Below are 24,003 nucleotides of genomic sequence, written 5' to 3' on the forward strand. Positions count from 1 at the left end.
AGTGACAATAAGTAAATTATAGAATAACACCAGCCTTGTCATATTGACATTTCGTGACGTTCCATGTGTCTGGTGGAATGTCTGGGTTAGCAACAATGACTGCTACCATTTGGAACTTGATCTCTAAAGGCATTTGCTATTAATGATGCCATGAACTGAATGCTTTGTTCTGTTTCTGACTACCAGATCCATATGAAGACGATGCCTGCAGCCATGTACCGCCTGCTGACCGCCCAGGAGCAACCTGTTTACATTTAACAAGTCAAGGCCCTGACCTCACACACCCTTTAACCCTCCTGCAATCAACTGTCACTCCCCAAGCCTCCCCCCCTGCTCAGCCAGTGCTCATCCTGTACCCTTCTATCCACAAGTGATGGACTGTACTGAGTTGTTCTGTTGCCTTTTGACAACAACATAGAAACCCAAATTGTCCATCAGCACTCACTAAAAGATTTGTTTGTGTACATTTGGCTAAAGGTACAATTAGAGAAAGGATGTTTACACCTGATACATTTTCAGCGCCTAGTAGTGCCCAAGAATCTTCAAATGTTTTGAAACTTTACACATTAGCACTATAACAATTCCTAAGTGTATATTTAGTGCTCAGTTTAGGCAACTAAGACAGTTTGGAGAAAATTTTAGTCACTGTTACGACTTCTCAAACATTAGAAACCTTATTTTCACATGCAGGGAACTTAACCTTGATGTGGCAATCTGCACATCCAACCCTGACCTCCGCAACCCCCAACTGTGCTTTCTGCCATGCTGCTATTTCACTGGCAGAACACTGCCCGTCTTCAGTTATATTTCCTCCACCAAATCATGTTTTTTGTTTTATATTGGACATGTTACATGCTAATGTTGTACCTACATTTCATGGGACCAACCTTCAGCTCTCCTCCTACTAAATGTTGATGTTCTTTGCACAACACAGAGCTCTCCACACAGGTATATGAATCTTGACCCTACTCACAGTCCACGCATTTGCAGCATTGTTGAAAAATTGACGCTGCGGCTCCATTTTCCACTTCCAACAGAAAACCTTTCCAAACCCTACTGTAGTCAGTTATCCCAGTAGTTGTTAGCAGCAACAGTAGCTCCAGTTAGCATGTATTCCCATTAAACTAACAACCCCTAGTTGCTCCAGAGCGTGCGACCTCTGATATATATACAGTAACTGTAAGTTGCTTTGGATAAAAGCGCCAGCTTAATGTAAGCCCAAATCAGATACAGGTCGGATTTTTTGAAATGTGACCTCACTCTAGATTGCCCTCATCATAATTCAGCACGAATGAATGCAAAAATGTAGGTAGTGAGTAGGGATCGACAGATATGTTTTTTTCCGGGCCGATACCAATTATTAGTAACCAATTAGACTGATATTAGACCAATATTTGAAACCGCTATACATTTGCTCTAAAAATTTTAATCTTGGTGTCAAAATTTAGAATACCCCAAACTTCAACACAAAACTTTGTTGAAATGGCTTTAAGTGTATCTTATCAAATAACAAGACTAAAATAAAGTGTCATGTTTAATCTTTAAAAATAGTAAATTAAATGAATTAGAACAAGGACCCATTAACTAAGAGTGATAAATTATCATAAACTTCGTCTTTACATGCTGCCATTTATATTGTATTTATTTTATATTGTTAGTATTTTATTTATACTATTTATTAGTTCTGTTCTTTATCTATACTCTTATTGGTTTTCATTATTATTTTGCCTTTAAAAAATATATTATTTAAAAAAAGAAGAAATTCAGAACAGTTTTTGACTAACATGACGTTTATAACTATCTGTTTTCAGAGCAGCAACAAAAGTATACAGCAGCAAAGTCACTTTATAAAGTGATCTCACTGGAAAAAAATTTATATGTAAAATATACTATATTCCTGACATCGAATGGTGGAAAGTGGTGACAACAGCCAGCTGCATCAGAGCCAAAGGAACGCATTTTTAAAATGAATTATATCGGCAATCTGATGACCGATTCAGAATTATTGAAAAATGCTAAATATTGGTGCCGATAATTGGCCAGGCCGATTATTGGTCGACCCCTAGTTGTCAGTGGAGTGACAGTGAGGTGTCAGACCTAAGTATTTGCGGTGAAGGGTCATATCGGAACCACTCTGTTTCATGTTTACTTCCATACAACTGTGTGCTGCGTGTAACTGCTTGTGTATTATTCTTTTGTGCATGCAGACCACTTTTAGGCCGTGGCTAGTTCACACTGGAGTCTGAAATGGGCCAATCATGGGTCAATAAAGAAAATCGAGTTCTGGGCAGTAAATCAGAATTGGGCATTAAGTCATATCCCTATTTACATTCAAATAGTTGGTCATTTTAATGGGACATAAGCGTTAGCATAATTAATAACTAGTTACCAGCAGGTTGCTAGTGCCAACCAACACAATGTCTTTTTGGCTAATTTGAGCAGTCTCTTACCAAACTATGAAAATGTCTTTTTAACTATACCAATGCAATGGTACAAGCAGGGTGTGAACCACGGGGGAGCCTTAATAAGATATGAGCTCCCCTGAAAACATGATTTGTGAAGTTTTGGGGGTCTCTAAAATATTGACAATACGCTATTTTTGCCATTCATTTCCATTTTTCTGTGTCATCATGGATCATGCGTAAAATTAGGAGCATCAGCTTCATCAAGCCAAAGGGAACGATCACCAACCATCTGCAGCGCTCCGGTTCACTCTGCAACCTCCTCTCCCTGGCCCTGTACACCCCAAACCCCGGTCCCTCTCCGGTAGACTACTACGCTCATTCTGGCTGGATGAAGACTGACACACCTGATTTTACACATGATCCCGCCTGCCTCATCTGTTAATAGATTTTCCGTGAATTAAGTAAAAGAGACAGTGATCACCAAAGACCTCTTCCATATACCTTTTTACATGTAGCATCATTTAATAACCAAATTTGTGAATAGTTGACAGTTGTTTATTGAATTTTATTACGAGTTTAATGTGAAATATCTTCAATTTAGAATGTTCTTATAAATGTAATTATAAAGGTGATTGCTGTAACACACATAGTACAGTTCACTTTATTTTCCCCTCAGAGGAAATGTGTTCTGACAAAGCTATAGTTTCTCTACAGTTACTGAAGTGTAGCCAGTTTCAGGGATTACATGTCACTGATCGCATGTATTCCTAGATCATACTTTGAAGGACCTTCAGTAAGAGAGAAAAGGGCAGCAGCTCTGCAAATGCTCACTACAGCAGAATTTTGTGTCCACCAAAGTTCTACTGCAGGCTGCTTAGATTTGCCTCCAAAATCACTTCTGTTCCTGCAATACAAACTGTTCAGGGGTGCACTGTTTTTTGTGTTTATTTGTTTAAAAAACCTGAAACATGATTATTTTTGTCCAATTTATTTTTCATATTTTAATGTTTTGGGATAATTTAATAATATTGTGTATTTATACACAAAGTAACCTTATACAGTGGCTTGTTTTTAAATTGAATGGTGCTTATAACAAGACTAATATGACAATGTGACTGTACCCTTCAATGACAGTGTTATTATATGTTTTATCCTACTTACTTATATTCTTTGGCTTACTCCTGGCCATTTTCAAAATGCAGTTTTCATTTTCAGGGTTAGATAATCCATCATAGTGTATCACTGATTTCCACTCTCTACAAGCTGGTTTTCACTGGCAATTTGTGGCTGTCTCTAAAAGCTAAAATCTAAAAACAAAGGTTCTGCTCTGGACAGTGGTCGACAGGCAACTAGAGAAAAGGTAATGGGCTTAAACACGTAAAAACACCTGCATTTCTGTGGATATTCTTGATTATCTGCTGTTTTGAATTGAGGGTACTTTGATCAGACATGTTTTAGTAGAAGTGCTCAGACGAACTGACAAACTCAAATGCAGAGCAAAGTAAAGCTTTTTTCCCGCCTGCCTTCTTGTGGAGATAGGGGTTACACATGTTAAAGTTTATCCATCCATTGTCAACCACTTATCCTGCGTACAGGGTCGCGGGACATGTTAAAATTGTTAAAGTTAATGTTTTTAAATTTGCACGGATGTTACGGCATAAACACATCATCTCCTTTAAACTGCTTTACTTTCAGTGGAGGAGTTTCCCTACATCATTTCCATATACTAAGTAGTTGATTATAAACTTTAGAAATGCAGTTATATGTGGTCCAGTTAGTCCATACTGGGCAAGATGCCACACTTACATATAGTAAATTCAAAAAGCCTTTAAGTTTTTAAATAATGCCTTTTATCCAACTTAATAACATGTTGATTGTCATTGACTAAGAGGGCAGTGGTCAGATTAAAAATGTTTTTATTCTAAAATTGAATCAAGTCACATTGCAGTCACAAAAGTGTTTCGGTGCTTCATGTAAAAACTTTAAATTTATTAAGGCTCAAATGATTAAATAATGTTTTTTTTAAACAGAACTAATCCCATATACTGTACATGTACAACTGTCTTTTAAAAATGTAGAACATCAACAGAGCTGTTTTGATTATTTTTTGTGGATTAGACATCAACTACAACACAGAGACAAACTTAGGTTTGCAGCTTCACTGTGGTTACAGATAATGTTTGAGTTCACACAAATGTTTTTTCTTTCTCAGGTTTTTATTTTATGAAGCTGTTACAGATGATGGATGCCTGTAATTCCTAGTAAAACAGAACCAGTCTTAAAAACAACAAAAGCATTTAAACTCCGACTCCTCTGTTCCCCTCCTGTCTCTCTGGGAATGTACCTGCATACATCACCACACTGTGTCTGATATCACCAGTTTTTATTTTTCTGTTTGACGTGGTGAACATGACCTTCTGAGTTTAAGGCTACAGTAACATGAATCCTACTGCTTGCCCCAACCTATTCCAAATGTCTGTCCTCATCAATGAAGCTCATCTTGGCCTTACTACTACTACTGGATTTTGGATGATGTTAAAACTGATGCTGAAGAGGAATAGGGGCAACAGAAGCCACTTTTGGATTTTTAACATGGGCTATACTGGAGCCAGGTGATTACGCTGTACTGCTCTTACTTCTAGTGTGTGTGTGTGTGTTGTGTGTGATTACAACCAATGTACTACATGTTCAAACAAAAACCAGCTGGAAATTTAAAATACACATATAGATGAAATATATAGAAAACTATGTAAAGGTATATACTTCTAATGGTTTTGTGTGTTGGCCTAAGCAAGCTTCAGTAAATAGAAAGAATTGTGAAGAGTCTTTTAAGGCGAGCAAAATGTAGGAAACTGATTGTGTGAAATGACATTCATGTTTATATATACTATACAGCTAGAGCACAAGATAAGGTGTGTGTGTGATATTTTCCTTCTATGGTCTGTCAGGGATTGTAGGCTAGCTGGACACAATGAAGCTAACCAAGGAAACAAGCGCTTGAAGCTGGTGGCAGACAGCAGGGTTGGCTAACAAGTATTTTTAAGTGCACTCATTTTGAATGTAACTGAAACGTTAACTCTCTGTGTCTAAAGATAATTAAAAAAAACAAGAAAAATACTATTTCTGTAAAGCAGCAACACTGTTTATTTATTTGCTAGCTTTTTTCTGTGATGTTCTAGCTATTGGAGCTACATTCCTGTACTAGAATGATTGTAACAGTATTTACAACAATAAATGACTTGCAGAAGGACTTTGTGGTGTCTAAATGAGCCCTGAACGATCTTGTTCATGGGGATGTTTAAACTGTGTTGTGTGGCCTCTTTTTCTTGTATACATGCTAACTGCAGTTAGGCTAATATAAAACAATGCAACAGCAGTCTGTGTGTATTTATTGACATCATAATGCGTTTTGGACTAAATATTTTACTGGATTGGATCGTCTGGACTTTTGCCAATGTAACAAGGCCATTTTTATCGAAATGTAATCCATCAGTGGCCTACCACTTCACAGATAAGTGGCGTCAAATGTGATTACAGGCAGTGCTTGAAGAGGGCCACCGGTACTAGTATGTCTACATTTTACTCTTCGGCGTATTAGGACCAGGGCACTATGTGACGCTCACCTGTTCCCGTTCTCACCTGCCTGCTAATGTCTGTCGGCAGAGACAGAACAGGGGGAAGCTTTCATGCAGCTGTGTGCATGAATTTGCTCGTCAAAGTAACTTTCTGTGAATTGACCAATCACAGCTGGGATAGGGCAGGACATTAAAAAAGGTTGAGGTGCTACAGCAAACATTTGAAATGTTGAACTTCTTGTTCTGCATGAATGAGTATTACTGAATTAGGTCTTCGCATTAACTAATTAGAGACTGACCACCATGGATCATTTTTCTTACGCAAGGATTTAATGAATGAAAACAACTACAGAAATGAAACTGTCCAACTGGACTTAATATTATACCAGTGGTAAGCTTTATAGTATAATATTATTTACTTTATTGTAAGTGCCAGCAGTGGATGTTGTTTCCCCAAAATTTCCACCACTGTGGTTAGGGTTAGGGTTCTTCTTTTTTGCTTGAAAATAATAATAAAAAAGTTTATGCTGTTACTTCAAATGGATCTGCTGTCCTTTAATTTACAGGCAGTAGCATGTGGAAAAACACTCAGACTACCTAGCTGAAACTAAGGTTGGGTTTTTACTTCTGGAATAAGGCATGATAGCCAGAGAAAAACTTGTGCAGGTTACCTTTTAAAGTGTTTTGGACAATGGTGATGCAGGCCGCCCCTCCGCCTTTTAGATCCTGTGTACCATAGTGTTCTGCGCTTTTTAAAAAACTCTGATTCCCGTACTCATCATTGTACGCTTTATGAACTGGCAGGCTGGCCGTCACTAAGTCTATGTAGACATCTTCATTTGCATATCTTTCTATACAAGGTCATGCTGGGTAAACTGCCAGCATTTTTTCAAATCTCCTGAAGCAGAGTTCCAGCAGTTTTCATCTCCGTTCCACCAGGTGGCTCTCTTACCAGGTTACAAGGGTTTTTACTGAGCTGGGGGGGGGGGGCCTTCTGTTACTTTGCTCCCTGGTCTTGGAATAACTAACAATAACAACAAATAACAAAACTTGCTACATCAAAATGATCTAGTCCCATTAAATGAATTTAAAGCCATGTTAAAATGCCATGTAAATGAGAAATGTAAATGTCACATGTAACCTGGCTTAGTCCTTTTCCTTTATGTGTGATGCTTGTTTGTTTGTTTTGACTATGCTGTATTTCTATTTATTTCCAAATACAAAGTGTAAAGTGTTGCCTGTTAATTGTGTTGCCCGTTAATTTTAAATCCCTGCCACCTCCAGGCTGCATGTCGAAGTGTCCTTGGGCAAGATACTAAACCCCGAATTGCCCCTGGTGGCTGTTCCACCGGTGTATGAATGTGTGTGAATGTTAGTTTCTATTTGAGCACTTAGGCTCAGCGTGTGAATGGAGAATGCAGATGTAGTGTAAAAGCGCTTTGAGTGGTCGAAAAGACTAGAAAGGTGCTATACAAATACAGAGCATTTACATTCACACCTGTACTTCCAATCATGCACCAGCTCCTGGGCTTGATTTCTTTAAATGAGTCAGCAACAGTCAGATCCTGCCAGTGAGACTTTAAACGGATACAAATTTATTTAATCAAATTATAGCTGCCAAGAACCCACAGAAATTCCACTATTTTATTGTGACACCCACTAAACGTGTGTTCACATTTATATTGATTTATTATGTATTATTCCCTTTAGAGTTCCTATAAATTCTCATGTTAAGGTTTGGCGGTTTTGGGCGTTGCTACTCATTCCCACCAGCAGGGGGGGCAGCCTCAAGGGCGACGCGTTTTGTCCTGTGGCCTTCTGAAAGGTTCTCAGTCTACTGAGAGAAGAAGCCAACGTAACACACTGCATCCGCCTCGCTGGTTACTATTAACACTTTCATCCTTCTAACAGGATATTCAACTGCTGCATCTGACCCCACGCCTGGGGGTGTGTAACAGCTTTGGGGGCTCGTCCAGGATTGATCTGAGTATTGCTGATCCAGGAATCCTGGGCCAGCGTGACTGCATGTGCTTTGAGTGGAGGTTGACAGTGCGGCTGACGAGGCAAGGTGACCGGGAAGAGGGGGACCAGAGCCTGGAGAGTGCGAGACTGTTGACCTTGGGCACCTGCTACGTGCATCATGGCTGACAAGGAGAGGAAGAGACTGCACCTTCTAACTGCTGAAGGGGCCTATGAGGTCGCGACCCACATCCACCCAGTCGCGGGACTTGACTCATCTAAGCTAAGTAAAGATGACGAAGAGAGCTATGTTGAGTTCATTTCTGCCTACATGAATAGCCAGTCACTCTTAGAGCAAGAAGATGATGGTATGAGAACATTACTATTTTGGGGAGATACAGTTGATGCGGTTATTGCAAACTGTGATGAGGGCACAGGACCTGTTAGGTCACCTGATACTGGTAACGAAAACCAGGCAGGTGCAAACATAGACATCAAAAGGGGCTTCAGCACCTGCCCTTTTTCTTCCTCAAGAGAAAGAGCCCTTTTTTCTGGGATGCTTGTTTTTTTGTGTGTTTTTTAAATAGATGAATATACAGTATATTTATTCCATTTTTATTCCCTGTCAAACAAATATATTTATTGGGAAAAAATCTAAATAGGCTATCAGGTTGGAAGATGAGACTTTGCAGTTCCGATGCTTCAAAGTGCTTTACCTGTGGCGGTTTTGGGGGGGGGGCAACAGGGGCCAGTGCCCCTGTAACACAGATCCTGGACCCCCATGTGGCCCCCCCTCTGAACGAAAGGTCTACAATAATCATAGTAATATATCTTCCGTGCAACAATATGACGCTGATGTGAAAGGTGGAACAAATGTGTCTCAACTAGTCGGATCCTTTTGGATGTTACACCGGCACTGTCTGGATGCTCGGCTGTGTGCTTCAACGTATATGGAATGCACAACTAAAAAGCACGAAAGAAAGCAGGCAACAAACAACCCCATCAGCTCTGCTCAGAAGCAAGCAAGGAAGACTATCGTTACGAGACTACCACGAAGAATTGACGGTGAGCAAAGCTATTTTATTCGTGTAATTGTTACAAGGTAGTGTACACAGATAATGCTAACCGTTTGCTTGTGTTAATAATGTTAACTTACTTGTTGTAACATTACTTAAGCTTTACGATAATGTTAACGTTAGTGTTTGCAAGAAAATATCTCTCCATGAATGGTTCAAGCATGCGTTGATGCTATACATTTTAATCGGTTTTGCCGTGAATATATAGTTGTGAAGTGTAAGCTCAAAGGCTCTCATAACACAAATGAATATAACGTTAAGCAAACCAGCAACAGTAACGTTAATATAATCGCTGTTCTGGGTTTCATTTCTCTCCACTGTTTTTTTTTCTATAGTTAGTTATCATCAAAATGAAGAGAAAACGGGACATTATGTCCTATACATTAAGTCCACAATGATGAGGCAGACAACGAGGCAGAGCCAGGTGGGCCAGGTGTTGAGAGAGCTACAGAGAAACAGCAGCATGTGGAGAGTGCCACACAGAGAAAGCCAGAGGACATGTTAGGTGGAGAGACTCGTTTTCAAAGTGAGGGCACAGAGCAGGAAGGAGAGACCACTGAGGAGCCAGAAAGTGAGGCTGAGGGTGACATACAAGCAGAGTGTGAGACACAGACAGAGGATACATCGTATGCACCCACAAGCTCTGTACCACCAGGTATGTGATGTTAAACACTTATTTGAATGCTTTTTCTTCCTCATGGCATTGATCTTTTAATTTAGATACCCTATTGATGTTTCATGATTGCTAAAGTATGTGCATTTTTATATAAATATTTATAAAGCATTTTTGTTTTTGGATTGTCTTCACAGATATTAACAAATGTAAAGAAGACCCACCAATGCAGCCAAACTTGAAACTGTTTCCAAGAACCTTGATGGGGGACAGGCGGAGGAGCTTCAAAGTAGCCTGGAATATTCACCCATGGCTTGAATATTCAAAACTATCGGACTCTGCATATTCTCCGCCGATAAGTGCAGAAACAGTATTTGACTCACCCTCTGGATTCAAAAACTGGAAGAAGGCAACCTACAGAGAGGGGGGGTTGCTATCCATGCAAAGTCTGAGCGGCACAAACAAGCAATGATCACATGGAGGGACTATCAGAGAGCGGCGACAACTAATGCAACTTTGGCAAATGTCCTAAATAAGGAACATAACAAACTGGTTAAAGAAATATCGAGAATATATAAAAGCAATAGGAGAAGTGCTCCTACTGACAGCAAGACAAAACATTGCTTAAAGAGGACACAATGAGTCTGCAGACTCTGATAATAAAGGGAACTTCATGGCAATTCTAGAGACTGTTGCAAACCATGACAAAGTTGTTAAGAAAAGGTTGTCTAATGCAAAGTACACAAGCAAAATCATTCAGAATGAGGTTCTTAATTGTCTGGCAGAAATGGTTCGAACTGAAATTACACAAGAAGTGAAAAACAGTGAAGTCTTCAGCATCATGGCAGATGAAACAAAAGATGTAAAAAAACAATAACAGATTTCATTAGTACTCACGTACTATTTTAATGGAGCTATCAAGGAGAGTTTTCTTCATTTTGAATCTGCTGAGAAGCTAGATGCAGAAGGGCTTACTGAAAAAATAATCCACATTTTGGAAAGACACAAACTAGAATACAAGAAAAACTATATAATAAAACTACATGTGTTAGACTGCCTGCCCTCAAGCGAGTACTGCAAGAGATAGCCCTAGAGCGGCATAGTTAAAGATCTATTGAGGCTCGAGGTCTGCTAGCACAAATAGATCTTGAATTCATTGTGCATCTTGTTACACTCCGCAAAGGGTTTGGAGAAACAAAAATTCTCTGATATGCTACAGTCTTCATCACTTGATTTGTCAAAAGCTGTGGATTTAGTTGAAGCTTTAGTCCAGACATTAAATGACTTCAGGCAGGAGTCATTTTTTGATAACTTGTGGGATGAAGTGATGAACATTTCTGAGCAATGTGATACTTCAACACAGCAAGCTGCAAAAAAAAAGCTAAGCACTAAACTCAGTAAACACAGTGTACTGACTACTGTTGGTCAGAGAGAGTCAGAACCAGATAAAGACAGGTTTGATGAGCTTAACAGACGGTTTTCAAAGACAAACTGTGACATAATGAATTGCATCCAAGCTCTAAACCCCAAAAGTGATGCATTTTTGAAAGAGACAGCTCTGTTTTCATTTGCTCGATTATAATATTCAAATCTTGATGACTTTGGCCATGAACTACATCAGGTCAGTTCTATTTTAAAGAGGAAAATACAGAGTGGGATTCAGAGACCCTCTACTACAGTATAGCTGGTACTGCTCATTGAGCCATATAAAGATGTGTTTTTGGAGCTCTTCAGACTCTGCTCACAAGAAGCATTACTTACTGGGATTGCAACTGCTATTTTGCAGAGCTTTTCTACGCTGAACCTGGTGAAAACTTATCTCAGGTCCACCATAACTGATGAAAGATTGAGTAATTTGGGTGTGCTAAGTATTGAGTCTAGGAGGGCAAAGACTTCAAAAATCACAAAAACCGAAGAATACTGTTGCTGTAATGGAGATTCTAGAAAGGAAAAATACAAACTGGGATCCAGAGAATGAGCTTATATTGTTCATTAAGCCTTGCAAAGAAGTGTTGCATTTAGCCTTTACTGTAACTTGAGTTAAAGTTAACAGGAATATTTTTTTTTATTATCATTTAATAAAACTGTAACTAAATTACTGAAAAGATCCTGTTACTCAAACAAATAACTATAAGTAACTGTAACGAAAATATTACATTATATACTAAAAAGGACATTTTGAAAGAACTTTGCCTCTTTTGTCCCGGATGAATGTGCCCCTCTGACAAAACAACTGGCCCCAGCCTGGACCCCTCAATAAAATTGGTCTAGAACCGCCACTGTGCTTTACATAAAACATAAAAGCAACAGGGAAATATAAAAAAGTTTAAAAGCAACATAAAATATAATAAAAGTTACAGTGTTACAATCAGGGTTAAAAGAGTTAAATGGAAAATAAAAATAGGCGGAGGGGTTGAGCAAATAATTGAGTTACAATTAATCTGAAAAGAGAATAAACAGAGAAGTACACTTAATCTACTCTCTCTAGCTAGTCTGTACTCCGGTCCATAGCAATCTTTGGGTCCACTGAAACTCCAAAAACTGTCGGACACTGTAGAGAAACCAGGACATGTCTGTCCGCAGGCCACTTTGATCCAGTTATACTCTAGACCCACCTGCGCGTTTACAGGTCGACAGAGGTTCCTGCAAATCACTCGGCCACGAGATTTAAGACCACTTCCTTCACTCTGTTCAATCTCATTCCCACAGTCTTTTCACTCAATTACCTACTCATTTCTCACTGTGTAAATATTTAATTAAAAGCAATGGTAAAAAGCTAAAAATAAAGAAAAAGAAGACAGGACAGTAAAAGTTACAGTGCAGTGTAAGTTATCAATCTTAAAATCTTAAATATTTAATTAAAAGCAATGGTAAAAAGAAAAGTCTTGAGTCTTAATTTAAAAGAGCTGACTGTTTCAGCAGACCTGCAGTTATCTGGGAGTTTGTTCCAGATATACGGAGCATAATAACTGAACGCTGCTTCTCCTTGTTTAGTTTCTGGGGACAGAAAGCAGACCTGCCCCAGACGACCTGAGAGGTCTGGATGGTTCAGAAGAACAAAGCAGAAGATCAGAAATGTATTTTGGCCCTAAACCATTTAGTGCTTTATAAACAACAGCGGGATTTGAAATCAATTCTTTGACATACAGGAAGCCAAAGTAAAGACCTCAGAACTGGAGTGATGTGATCCACCTTTTTGGTCTTAGTGAGGACTCGAGCAGCAGCGTTCTGAATCAGCTGCAGCTGTCTGATGGATTTCTTAGGGAGCCCTGTAAGGAACTGTACAGTAGTCAAGTCGACTGAAGATAAATGCATGGATAAGCTTTTCCAGGTCTTGCTGAGACATAAGTCCTTTAATCCTTGATATATTCTTCAGGTGATAATATGCTGACTTTGTAATTGTCTTAATGTGGCTCCTCAAATTCAGGTCTGAGTCTATGACTACACCAAGATTTCTGGCTTGATTTGTGGTTCTTAACATTACAGATTGAAGTCGAGCACTGACTTTCAGTCGTTCCTCCCTGGCTCCAAAAACAATAACTTCAGTTTTATCTTTGTTTAATTGAAGAAAATTCTGGCACATCCAATCGTTGACCTGCTCAATACAGTTACTCAGCGCCTATATGGGATCATAGTCCCCTGGTGAAATGGTTATGTAAATCTGTGTGTCATCTGCATAATTATGGTAACATATTTTTTTGTTTTTCATAATCTGAGCCAGTGGAAGCATGTAAATGTTAAACAAAAGAAGACCCAGAATGGAGCCTTGGGGAACTCCACATGTCATTTTTGTTAGCTCAGATGTTTGATTACCTATAGACACAAAGTAGTCACTGTCCTTTAAGTAGGATTCAAACCAGTTTAGTACTGTGCCCGAAAGTCCAACCCAGTTTTCAAGTCTGTCTAGTAATATGTTGTGGTCGACCATGTCGAATGCAGCACTGAGATCCAAAGACTGAAATTCTCCCACTGTCAGTGTTTAAATGGATGTCATTGAAGACCTTAACAAGAGCTTTTCTCAGTGCTGTGGTGTGGTTGAAAACCTGACTGGAAGACATCAAATCAGTTATTTAGTGTCAAGAAAGCACTAAGCTGTTGAAAAACAGCTTTTTCAATGATTTTACTTAAAAATGGGAGATATGATATGGGCCTATAATTGCTCATTAGTGACCTGCCTGCTCTTTTTTAATAGTGGCTTAATGACTGCAGTTTTCAGGGCCTGTGGGGAAAAAACCTGAGAGAAGAGACATGTTGACAATTTGTAGTAATCTGAGGCCATGTCATTTTGAAAAAACCTGTTGGCAAAATATCAAGGCAGCATGAGGAGGATTTCAGATGTTGTATTATGTCCTCCAGGATTTTATGGTTAATAGAATCAAATTGTCTCATGCTATATGAATTGTTTTTAAGTGGACACAGGGACAAGACATATCCTGTTACTGACATGGAGGCACTGATTGCTTGTCTAATTGTTTGAATTTTGTCTGTGAAGAAGGAGGCAGATTCATTGCAGGGCCTGGTGGATAGAAGGTCAGAGTCTACAGACACAGGAGGGTTGGTTAGCCTGTCCACAGTAGAAAACAGGGCATGTGCATTATTAGTGTTTTTGGTGATGATGTCAGAGAAGAAGGGCCGCCTTGCATTTCTCAGTTCTAAATTATAAATGCGAAGTCTGTCTTTATAGATGTCATAATGGACCTGGAGATTTGTTTTCCGCCACCTGCGTTCAGCTTTTCGACACTCTCTTTTTTGAGTTCTATCCAGCGTGGCATTTCTCCATGGAGATCTTCTCTTACCAGAGACCACCTTCACCTTGGCTGGTGCAATGGCATCAATAACATTTGTAATTTTAGAACTGAAATTATCTACAAGCTCATTGACTGAGACCCGTGAGAGGACGGGTGTTGAGGAGAAAGCATTTGTGTGCACGCAGATAGCACTCTCAAAGAAAACACAGGAATGATCAGAGAGAGCAACATCAGTCACCACAACCTTGGAAATGTCCAGACCCTTGGAGATGACCAAGTCCAAAGTGTGCCCCTTATTGTGCGTGGGCTTTATCACATGTTGAGTCGGTCCATAATTATCAAGAACACAACACAGTTCTTTAGTCCCTCTGTCCTGCGGGTTGTCAACATGGATGTTAAAATCACCAACAATAGCTACACAGTCAAAGTCAATAAAGATTATAGACAGCAGTTCACCAAAGTCATCAAAAAAGTTTCCACAGTATTTAGGGGGCCTGTAGATATTTAGAAAAATAGCTCGAGAAGAGGAATTCAGCTGAAGAGCCACATATTCAAAAGAAGCAAAATTCCCATAAGACATCTTTTTGCATTGGAGGGAGTCATTAAACAAAATGGCAACACCACCTCCTCTCATATGCACTCTAGCTTCACTCATAAAACGGAAGTTGGGAGGGGTAGACTCGATAAGGACAGCTGCACTGTTATCTTGGTTACCAAGTTTCAGTTAAAAACATGAAATTAAGATTGTGAGTGATTATAAAATCATTGATTTGTAAATGTTTTTCCTGCCAAAGACCTAATGTTTAACAAAGCTAATTTTAGTGTGTTAAAAACTTTATCTGGCCCACTTTTTTCGACAGGCTGCGGCTGACGAATTAATACTAAACTTGCAGGATATGTTGAGTGCTTCCTGTTTTTTTAACACATTCACCATGCTTTTTCTGTTACCAATCAAGACAGGGATGGAGAAGACTACCAGCACACTGGGCCCCGGCTTGTCCTGGGAAGAGTCATGAGTGCTATTTTCCTTGTAGCCAGGACTAGGCACATATCAGACAGAGCTTTTTCGCCATTGCGGAGCGGGAAGGCGGGTTGTGCGCTGTATTTGTGACACGTGTGTCAAACTTGGAGGACTTAGAACCAGCGGTGGAGGTGGACAGTGAGGGGGGTTTAGGGTGGAGAAAATGGGAGTGGAGCGCGGGAAGGTGCGGGGAGTAAAATGGGAGAATAGGAGTCTAACCAGGTCTTCCATGTGATCAGTGAAGTCCAACAGGGGGGAGGGGGGAGAAAGGGTGTCTGGAGACCTAGATGGGGATTGGGGGGGTAGAGATGGTGAATCCTCACTGTTGGTTTTCAGTGAGGGAGGTGGGGGCTCTTCCTCTTGACTCAGATGTCTCCTGCGATCAGAGCTCTCTTCTGGCGGGGGCTGAGGTGGCTCTCCTTCAAGGTTTCTGGCGTGTTGTGTTATGTCTTCTTCTTGTTTAGATGCCTCTTGTCTCTTGTCCTTGGCATAGGGAACAGATGAGTGACGCAGAAAGTAAAACAGGTTTGAGCTGAACAATTTTACTCCTGACTTGTTAAGGCGAAGTCCATCTGCCTTAAAAAGATGTCTGCGGTCCCACAGAAAGTAAAAGTTTTCGATGAAATGCACTGAACGGACAGTACATGCCGTTGAGAGCCACATGTTCAATACCATCAATCTGCTGAATTTCTCAGCTCCTCTTTGGATTGGCGGTATAGGGCCACTGATAAACACCTCAGCATTCAAAGAGCTGACTGTGTTCAACAGATTATTAAAATCCTCTTTCAACACTTCAGACTGTTGCTTCACAACATCACTGGTCTCGATATGCAGTATGATGTTTTTCACAGTAGGATGTTCAGCCACGATATGCAGGATTCTTTCTGCCAAGTTCTGACTTCGGAAAGTAGAGTATTTTGGTATTTTGGTGTTCTTACTGCATATGCTTCTTACATCGTTTACAGCAGAGTCACCCACAATCAGAGTTTGAGGCCCAGTCGTTAGCTTTCCCTGCAGCCTTTTACTTTCTGATTTACTCTCAGTCCTTACCCTTCTGTGTGAGGACGGGAGGTTATCCAGGTCATCAGACCGAGATCCAGGGTCCTGGTGGAGATCAATACATTAATGTATTCAGGCAATTCAGTATTCTGTCTGCTTGGCTGTGTGAAGCTGAATGTTATCTTTACTCATTTGGCATCTTGCTTGTTAAACAAAAAGTAAATTACATTTAAATAACATTTATTTTTTATATTTATTATGCTGGCAGCCCAATTCCGCAGTTTAGTGTGAAGATTTATGTGTGTTATGTATTCCAATAACACCAAAACAATTTAAACGATTTTTTGCCTTGTGAAAAATAAACAAATTATTAATGAAACTGTCATTTATTCTAAATATATACTTGAAACCAGTAGCATAGAAAACATAGTTTGCTTTGCTGCTCTGCTCCTGTGATAAACCTAGTGAATACTAAAGAAGACCGTGGTCTCTGTGTGAACTGATTATTTAGTAGAAAAGTAAAAGTAAAAATGTTGTTGAGTTAATATTTGTCTTGTTTAAAAAAAAGCCCTTTTTTTCCACTTGAGCCCCTGCCCACCAAAATGTCTGTGCACGTCCCTGACAAAAACCCACATGAATCTGACCAACTAAATGCTAATGTCGATACTGGTAATGTAACTGATGGTACTGTGACTGACATACAGGGTTTACTGATTAGTTTGGATGAAATACAGCACAGACTACGTCAATATAATGTCAACATGAGTGTCACAGCGCTACACACATCCAACACCTACACCAGCTACACACCTCATCCAAATACCAAAACACAACTCCCCTCCCCTGGCCAGCCTGCCAGTCACCAGGGATACTCACTGCACACTTACACGGACACATGGCAAACTCACTTTGGCGAGAGTGTGATTGCCCTTAGAGATCTGCCACTCCTACAACAAAAAGACTTTAAGATACATGGTGGCCAGGAAACATCTGCAACGCAACATGTAAGCAGATTGATGAAGGGCTCAGAGAGCAACATACTGAGAGTGAGATCATCAGAGGGGTCCTCCGTGTCATAAAAGGCGGGAACTTCGGGGACATGCTAATTAACAAGGAAGATTTGACAGTCATAGAACTAAAAAGCTTCCTCCAGTCCCATCTAGGAGAGAAGAGCAGCACAGAGCTCTTCCAGGAACTTATGTGTGCAAAACCACCATCTCTGATGAGGCTCTGTTAAAACAGGTGATAAAGACCACAACATAGGAAAGCGAGAGAAGGCACAGACTTGGCCGTAGCTCCAGCCGCAAGGTGACCCAAGCGCAGCACACTTGCTGAACAAGGTGAACAACCAGCGTCAATGAGGCAAGAATCAAAGGTGAGGACACTGCCATACAGAGACTGAGGGCACAAGTTGAAGCATTGACACAGACAGTAGAGACGTTCAAACAGATGACCACACAGACGCAGTTGCCTCGTCCACCCTACCCACAATATGGCTGTCCACAGTACATAGCAGACGGCCACCCAGACTGTAACCACTGTTTTAACTGTGGACAAGAGGGACACCGCGCTGTCAGCTGCTTAAAGAACGCCCAAGAATCGGGACAACTTCTTTGCAACTGCTGGTAAGGGCGATTTTAAATTCAATTAAATTTTATTTATATAGAGCCAAATCACAACAACAGTTATCTCACAGCGCTTTTCATAAAAGAGCAGGGCTAGACTGTACTCTATGATGTTATTTACAGAAGCCCAACAATTCCCACCAAGAGCAGCACTAGGTGACAGAGGCAAGGAAAAACTTCCTTTTAAGAGGCAGAAACCTCGAGCAGAACCATGGCTGGATGAGAGAGAGAGAGAGAGAGCGAGAGCGAGAGAGAGAAAGTGAGAGAGAGAGAGAGAGAGAAAGTGAGAGAGAGAGAGTGCGAGAGAGAGAGAGAAAGTGAGAGAGAGAGAGTGCGAGAGAGAGCGAGAGCGAGAGAGCGAGAGAGAGAAAGTGAGAGAGAGAGAGAGAGAGAAAGTGAGAGAGAGAGAGTGCGAGAGAGAGAGCGAGAGAGAGTGAGAGAGAGCGAGAGAGAGAGCAAGAGAGAGAGAGAGCGAGAGCGAGAGAGAGCGAGAGCGAGAGAGAGAGTGCGAGAGAGAGAGAGAGAGGTTTAACAATACCTTTATTTATACATTTTTACTTCAAAATTATGAACAAAGTAACCATCACCATAAAACCATTTGTACTCTTATAATAAAACTCCTTTTTTAAAACTTCAAAACAAACTGATCCTCATGCAACTTACATAACACTTCATCAACACACCATATCTCACAAAACCCAAATAAATTATTTGTCAACCTATAATACGCAAATTCAATCTTAAGCCTCCCCGCTACAAGCCGCTTGCACATCTCTTCAGGATCTACAGTTGCCAATTTTAGACCTTTATTTTTCCGTGTTTTCCACACTGCCAGTTTAGCCGTTCCAATTAGGTAATTTAAAAGACACATTTTTTTCCTTTTTGAAAATGAATATTTGATTCCTCCAATAAACACCCTATCCGAAAACTCCTCATCAAATTTCCTAAACCAGCTCCCAAGCAATTTAAAAATACCATTTAATCTCTCACACTTTAAAAACAAATGCTCCAAATCCTCTTTTTCCCCACAGAATCGACATTCCCCCTTTACCGCTGTGTTCAGGTGTGCCACATGTCCGTCTGTTGCTATCGCCCCATAAATAATCCTCCACTGTAGATCGCCGGAGCGCTTCTCTACAGGAGGCTTATATAGGGCCCTCCACCTGTCTCTTATCAGGAAGTCTGGCCTCAACAAATCTGGCCACTTCGAAGCCTTCTGTTTTCTAAAAGAGTCCTGATGAATGGCCTTTACTGTAATGTTGTACATTTCCTTCTTTGACATGCTTTTAAAGGAACAAAACTGAGGATTCCCAAAGGATAGAACGGTGTTGACCACTTCTTCTTCATCATCCTCCTTCACTGCTGGAGAAATAACCAGTTCTGGAAATTGCACATTATCCCCCATGTCCTGGTTATTCTCATGTCTTTTTTGTGCAATAAAACTTCTGTACCCACTTGGTAATGCGTTGTTTATTTCTTCCTTTAGTTTTGACACCAGACGTGAAGATCTCAATCCTGTTGCTTCGTGAAGTTCATCAATCGGTTTCCATCCTTCGTCATTCAATAAATGATCCAGCTTAACAATTCCATTCCTTAATAGACATTGTCGTACAGTCACAGAAGACAATATTCTAGTTTGAATCAATGGATTAAAAAAAAGTGGTTCCTCTGGTGCCCAAAGTTCTAGATTGTCCATATTCCGTTCTGCTCTTATAACAGTTCTCCATGTTTGCAACATAGCCCTGTAAAACACAGTGAGCTCAGACAAGTTCATTTCTTCAAGCTTCATTAAAAAGAGTTGTTTATCCAGTCCAAAGCCACCAACTCTCCTCATGATCGCACTTGCAGTCTTTCCCCAAAGCACATCTTTGTCATACAGAAATTTCTGTGCCGCTTGTATCCTGAAACCACGGACTCTGTTTCTCACATCCACTAGTCCTTGGCCGCCTTCTTGCACTGGTAGGTATAACACGGCAGCCCGCAACCAATGTTGTCCATCCCAGAAGAAATTCACTATTTCCCTTTGTATACTGGAGATCAGTTCCTCTGGTGGCTCCATGACCATAGTCCTGTGCCACAGAATAGAAGCAGCCAGATTGTTTACTACCAGCACCCTTCCTCGATATGACAATTGTGGTAATAGCCATCGCCACTTCGACAATCGGGCAGACACCTTCTCTAACAAACCCTCCCAGTTTTTCTTCTGAAATTGATCATTTCCTAAAAAACTCCTAAAATCTTTAGTCCATCTTTCTTCCATTGCAACCTTCCTGGAAGTTGTGGAAAATTTTCCAAATTGCCAATCATAAAACCTTCACTTTTTGTCCAATTGACCTTAGCAGAGGAGGCTTTTTCATACAATTCAATAGTTTTTGTTAAAATTTCAATATCGTCTTTTTCTTTAATAAAACTGTAATATCATCTGCATAGGCTGATAAAACCACCTTAGAATGACCGTTGCCATGAGGAATTAGAATTCCATTTAAATTCTTCCTCAACCTACATAATAGAGTTTCGATAATAAGGCTATATAGTTGTCCAGAAATTGGACAGCCTTGCCTGATGCCTCTTGTCACGGGTATTGGAGCACTTAAACCACCCCCTACTTTCACCATCACATAAACATTTGAATACAACAACTTAATATATGAAATAAAAACATCACCAAATCCATAACCCTTTAACACTTTAAAAAGATAATCATGATCAACACGATCAAACGCCTTTTCTTGGTCCAATGACAACACTCCTAAATCATTCTTAATTTTCTGATTAAATTCAATTATATCTCTCACTAAAAAAAGACTATCTATTATAGATCTCTTAGGAATGCAATATGTTTGGTCATTTTTGATCAACAAATCCAGACAGTGCTTGAGTCTATTTGCTAAACACTTCGAAACAATCTTATAGTCCAGACACAACAGTGATACCGGTCTCCAGTTTTTTAGCAGTCCAAGGTCTCCTTTCTTTGGAAGCAATGACAAAACTGCTCGACGACAACTTATCGGAAGTGCATTATTTTTTATGCATTCTAAAATAACTTCATATAAATCTGGTCCTATTAGGTCCCAGAAATGTTGATAAAACTCCACCGGTAATCCATCAATCCCCGGCGATCTGCCGTTAGATAGTTGCCTCATCGCCTCTGTAACCTCATGAAAAGTTATTACATCATCCAGCTCTTTTTTCTTTTCTTCTTCCAGCTGAGGTAAGTCCTTAAGCAAGTCTTTAGTGCAGTCAATGTCACAACTCTCAGCTGTATATAATAGTTTATAAAAGTCTCCAGCCAATCTTCTCATTTCTGTAGGATCTGATGTCACGGATCCATCCGAACGACGAAGATGGCACATCATCTTTTGTTGGACATGTTTCCTTTCCAGGTTAAAAAAGAAAGCACTTGGAGCATCCATTTCTTTTACAGAACAGTATCTTGATCTCACCAATGCTCCTTTTGCTTGCTCATGTAGAAGAGAGCTTAGCTCTTGTCTTTTCTTATTTAACCCATGACACTGTACAGCTTCATTATTATTTACAGCTTGTCTTTCAATGAACTCAATGTCACTTTGTAAAGCTTTCACTGTTGCTTTCAGTATAATTGATGAGTGGAAAGCATAGTTTTGACAAAACATTTTTATATTTGTCTTGCCCACATCCCACCATTGACTTAGGTTTTCAAAAGAATTTTTCTTCAATTTCCAAATATCCCAGAAAACTTTAAACTTTTCACAAAAAGAGACATCCTGTAATAACTTAATATTAAAAATCCAGTAATAATTAGATCTGCATGTTTTTTCCAAATTAACATCTAATATGACCATATGATGGTCTGAAAAACCATTAGGTCTAATAAAAGTATTCATCACCTTGTTGTTCCATGTCTTTTTTAGATAAAACCTATCCAATCTCGCTCCACTAATTCTATTATCAACCACTCTTAGCCACGTATACTGCTTTACTCCTTCATTCCTCGTTCTCCATACATCTGTTAACTGAAATTCATTTATAACTTTTTTTAATACATCCCTTGACTTACTATGAGGCTCTTCTCCATTCCTATCAACAACAAAGTCTATTGTACAATTCCAATCACCTCCAAGTATTAGACAAACATTATCATCATATTTTTTTAGCACTTTCCTTAACTCCATAAAAAATATCAGCCTCTCTGGACCATTATTAGGAGCATAAACATTAACAAATACAGACTCTATTCCATTATACTCAATTTGTGTTAAAAGTAATCTTCCTTTCACAATTTCTTCTATCTTTACAATACTCACACTTTTAGAAAATAAAATAGCTACCCCCGCACTATTTCTTGTGTCATGACTCAAGGCAAATTTTCCTTTCCACCACAACCCCCATTCGACCTCATTATCAGTGTCTGTATGCGTTTCTTGTAAAAAACAAACATTAACCTTTTCGATTCTTAAAAACTCAGAAATCTTTGCTAATTTATTCTTGTCCCTACCCCCATTAATATTTAATGAACCCACTCTCCACACATCCATATAGAGAATTAAGAAAAAGACAGAAACTGAAAAAAAGAGCAGAGAGTAAAGAACACCACTTGTGACTTATTCATATCTAAGCTGTTTTTAAACTTTCGCTTTCCTTCTCCTCAACTTCGTTACCATCTTTTTCAGCCTGAATCTTTTCTTTTTATCCAAAACTTCATAGCTCACTGTTTTTTGCAGAAACAACACTGATATTATAAATTTGTCCACATCTGGAAAAAAATCTTCTACTTCTACAATTTTACCGAATGTTGTATCCAGAAAGTCATTAATTTCCTCTAAAGGGTACATGTCTTCAATCACTTGTGACCCAATTTCTGAAAACTCAGAAAGAGCATCTTCATCTCTCATTTCTGCATCACCAATATTCTCACTTCCAACACCATTTCCTCCACTACTTGCAACAGTTTCCCTATCTTCACTCATTACTTTGTTTCCCACCATTCCTGTTGTTTCATTATTCACAATCCCACTTTCCTCAGTTTGGTTGTCATTTTCTTCATTTAATTCAACAGCTTCCTCAGCTCCCTGAGGCTCATCTTCCTCTACAGCTTCCTCAGCTCCCTGAGGCTCATCTTCCTCTACAGCTTCCTCAGCTCCCTGAGGCTCATCCTCTTCCTCCTCTACAGACTGCACGTTCTCAGGATCTTTCACAGGACCAACGGCCTCATCAGCTTGAGCTTTATGTGGGCATGCTAAACGCTTATGCCCAACGTCTCCACACTCAAAACATTTCATATTCCCAGTGTTTGCATAAACCATGTACGCTCTTCCTTCATGCCAAACTTTAAAAGACACGTCTAACGCCTGTTCATTCAGGAACATAAAACCTGTCTTCTAAACGACATTACGTGCTTTAGCGCTTCATTTCTACATCCAAGAGGAACGGTTTTAATTGCGCTAGCTAACTTACCATATCGCAAAAGCTCTCGTTCTATCTCATTACTCTGGATGAAAGGCGGCACGTTTGACACAGTCACCTTAATAGTTGGAGCAACCAGCGGCAAAACAGTAACAAAGTCTCCACTTACCACTATTCCGCTGCTTATAAGATGATTCACGTGGTTCTCTTCTTTTAAAAACACAACCACCGCTTTATTCATTCGCGAGGCAGATGAAATGTTTTCATAGCCGATCTCCTGTCCAACTGCAAGTAGCACTTCCTCCACATTCACCCCGTTCGCCGTCACACACCTGACTCCATGGCGGATGGAGACAGGTGGCGTAAGGGACGCCATCCCGCTCCCTAACTAATCCTCAAAATACTCTTATCACAACAAAAAAGTTTACTCAGGAAACTTGAAACAAAAATTTAGAAAAGTTTGAAACAAGCACACGCTCACCCTCACCTCGTGTGAACCCTCACACGCACCCAAACACTCCCAGCATGCACCGAGAGAGAGAGAGAGAGAGTGAGAGAGAGAGAGGCGAGAGAGAGAGAGAGAAAGTGAGAGAGAGAGAG

At 39.9% G+C, this 24,003-nt stretch overlaps 1 protein-coding gene and 1 long non-coding RNA gene across 4 annotated transcripts in view; both read left to right on the top strand.

Annotated features, from left to right (window-relative positions):
• apba1a (amyloid beta (A4) precursor protein-binding, family A, member 1a) overlaps positions 1 to 5,754 on the top strand; it is an 87,957-nt gene extending 82,203 nt beyond the window's left edge. For all 3 annotated transcript variants that reach the window (XM_038704768.1, XM_038704770.1, XM_038704769.1), the window contains one exon: positions 187 to 5,754. In XM_038704768.1, the coding sequence (XP_038560696.1) occupies positions 187 to 258 (72 nt within the window). In that variant the 3' untranslated portion in view covers positions 259 to 5,754. The remainder of the gene's footprint in view (positions 1 to 186) is intronic.
• Positions 5,755 to 8,888: 3,134 nt separating this feature from the next.
• On the top strand, positions 8,889 to 10,686 carry LOC119891174. The gene is made up of 3 exons (XR_005442407.1): positions 8,889 to 9,004; positions 9,351 to 9,670; positions 9,826 to 10,686. It is a non-coding gene; the product is annotated as an uncharacterized LOC119891174 (long non-coding RNA).
• Positions 10,687 to 24,003: the final 13,317 nt, after the last annotated feature.

The sequence above is a fragment of the Micropterus salmoides genome, unplaced genomic scaffold, assembly GCF_014851395.1.
Source record: "Micropterus salmoides isolate LMB-PRFRI ecotype aquatic unplaced genomic scaffold, ASM1485139v1 Ms_hic_scaffold_7, whole genome shotgun sequence".
Classification (NCBI taxonomy): Eukaryota; Metazoa; Chordata; class Actinopteri; order Centrarchiformes; family Centrarchidae; genus Micropterus; species Micropterus salmoides.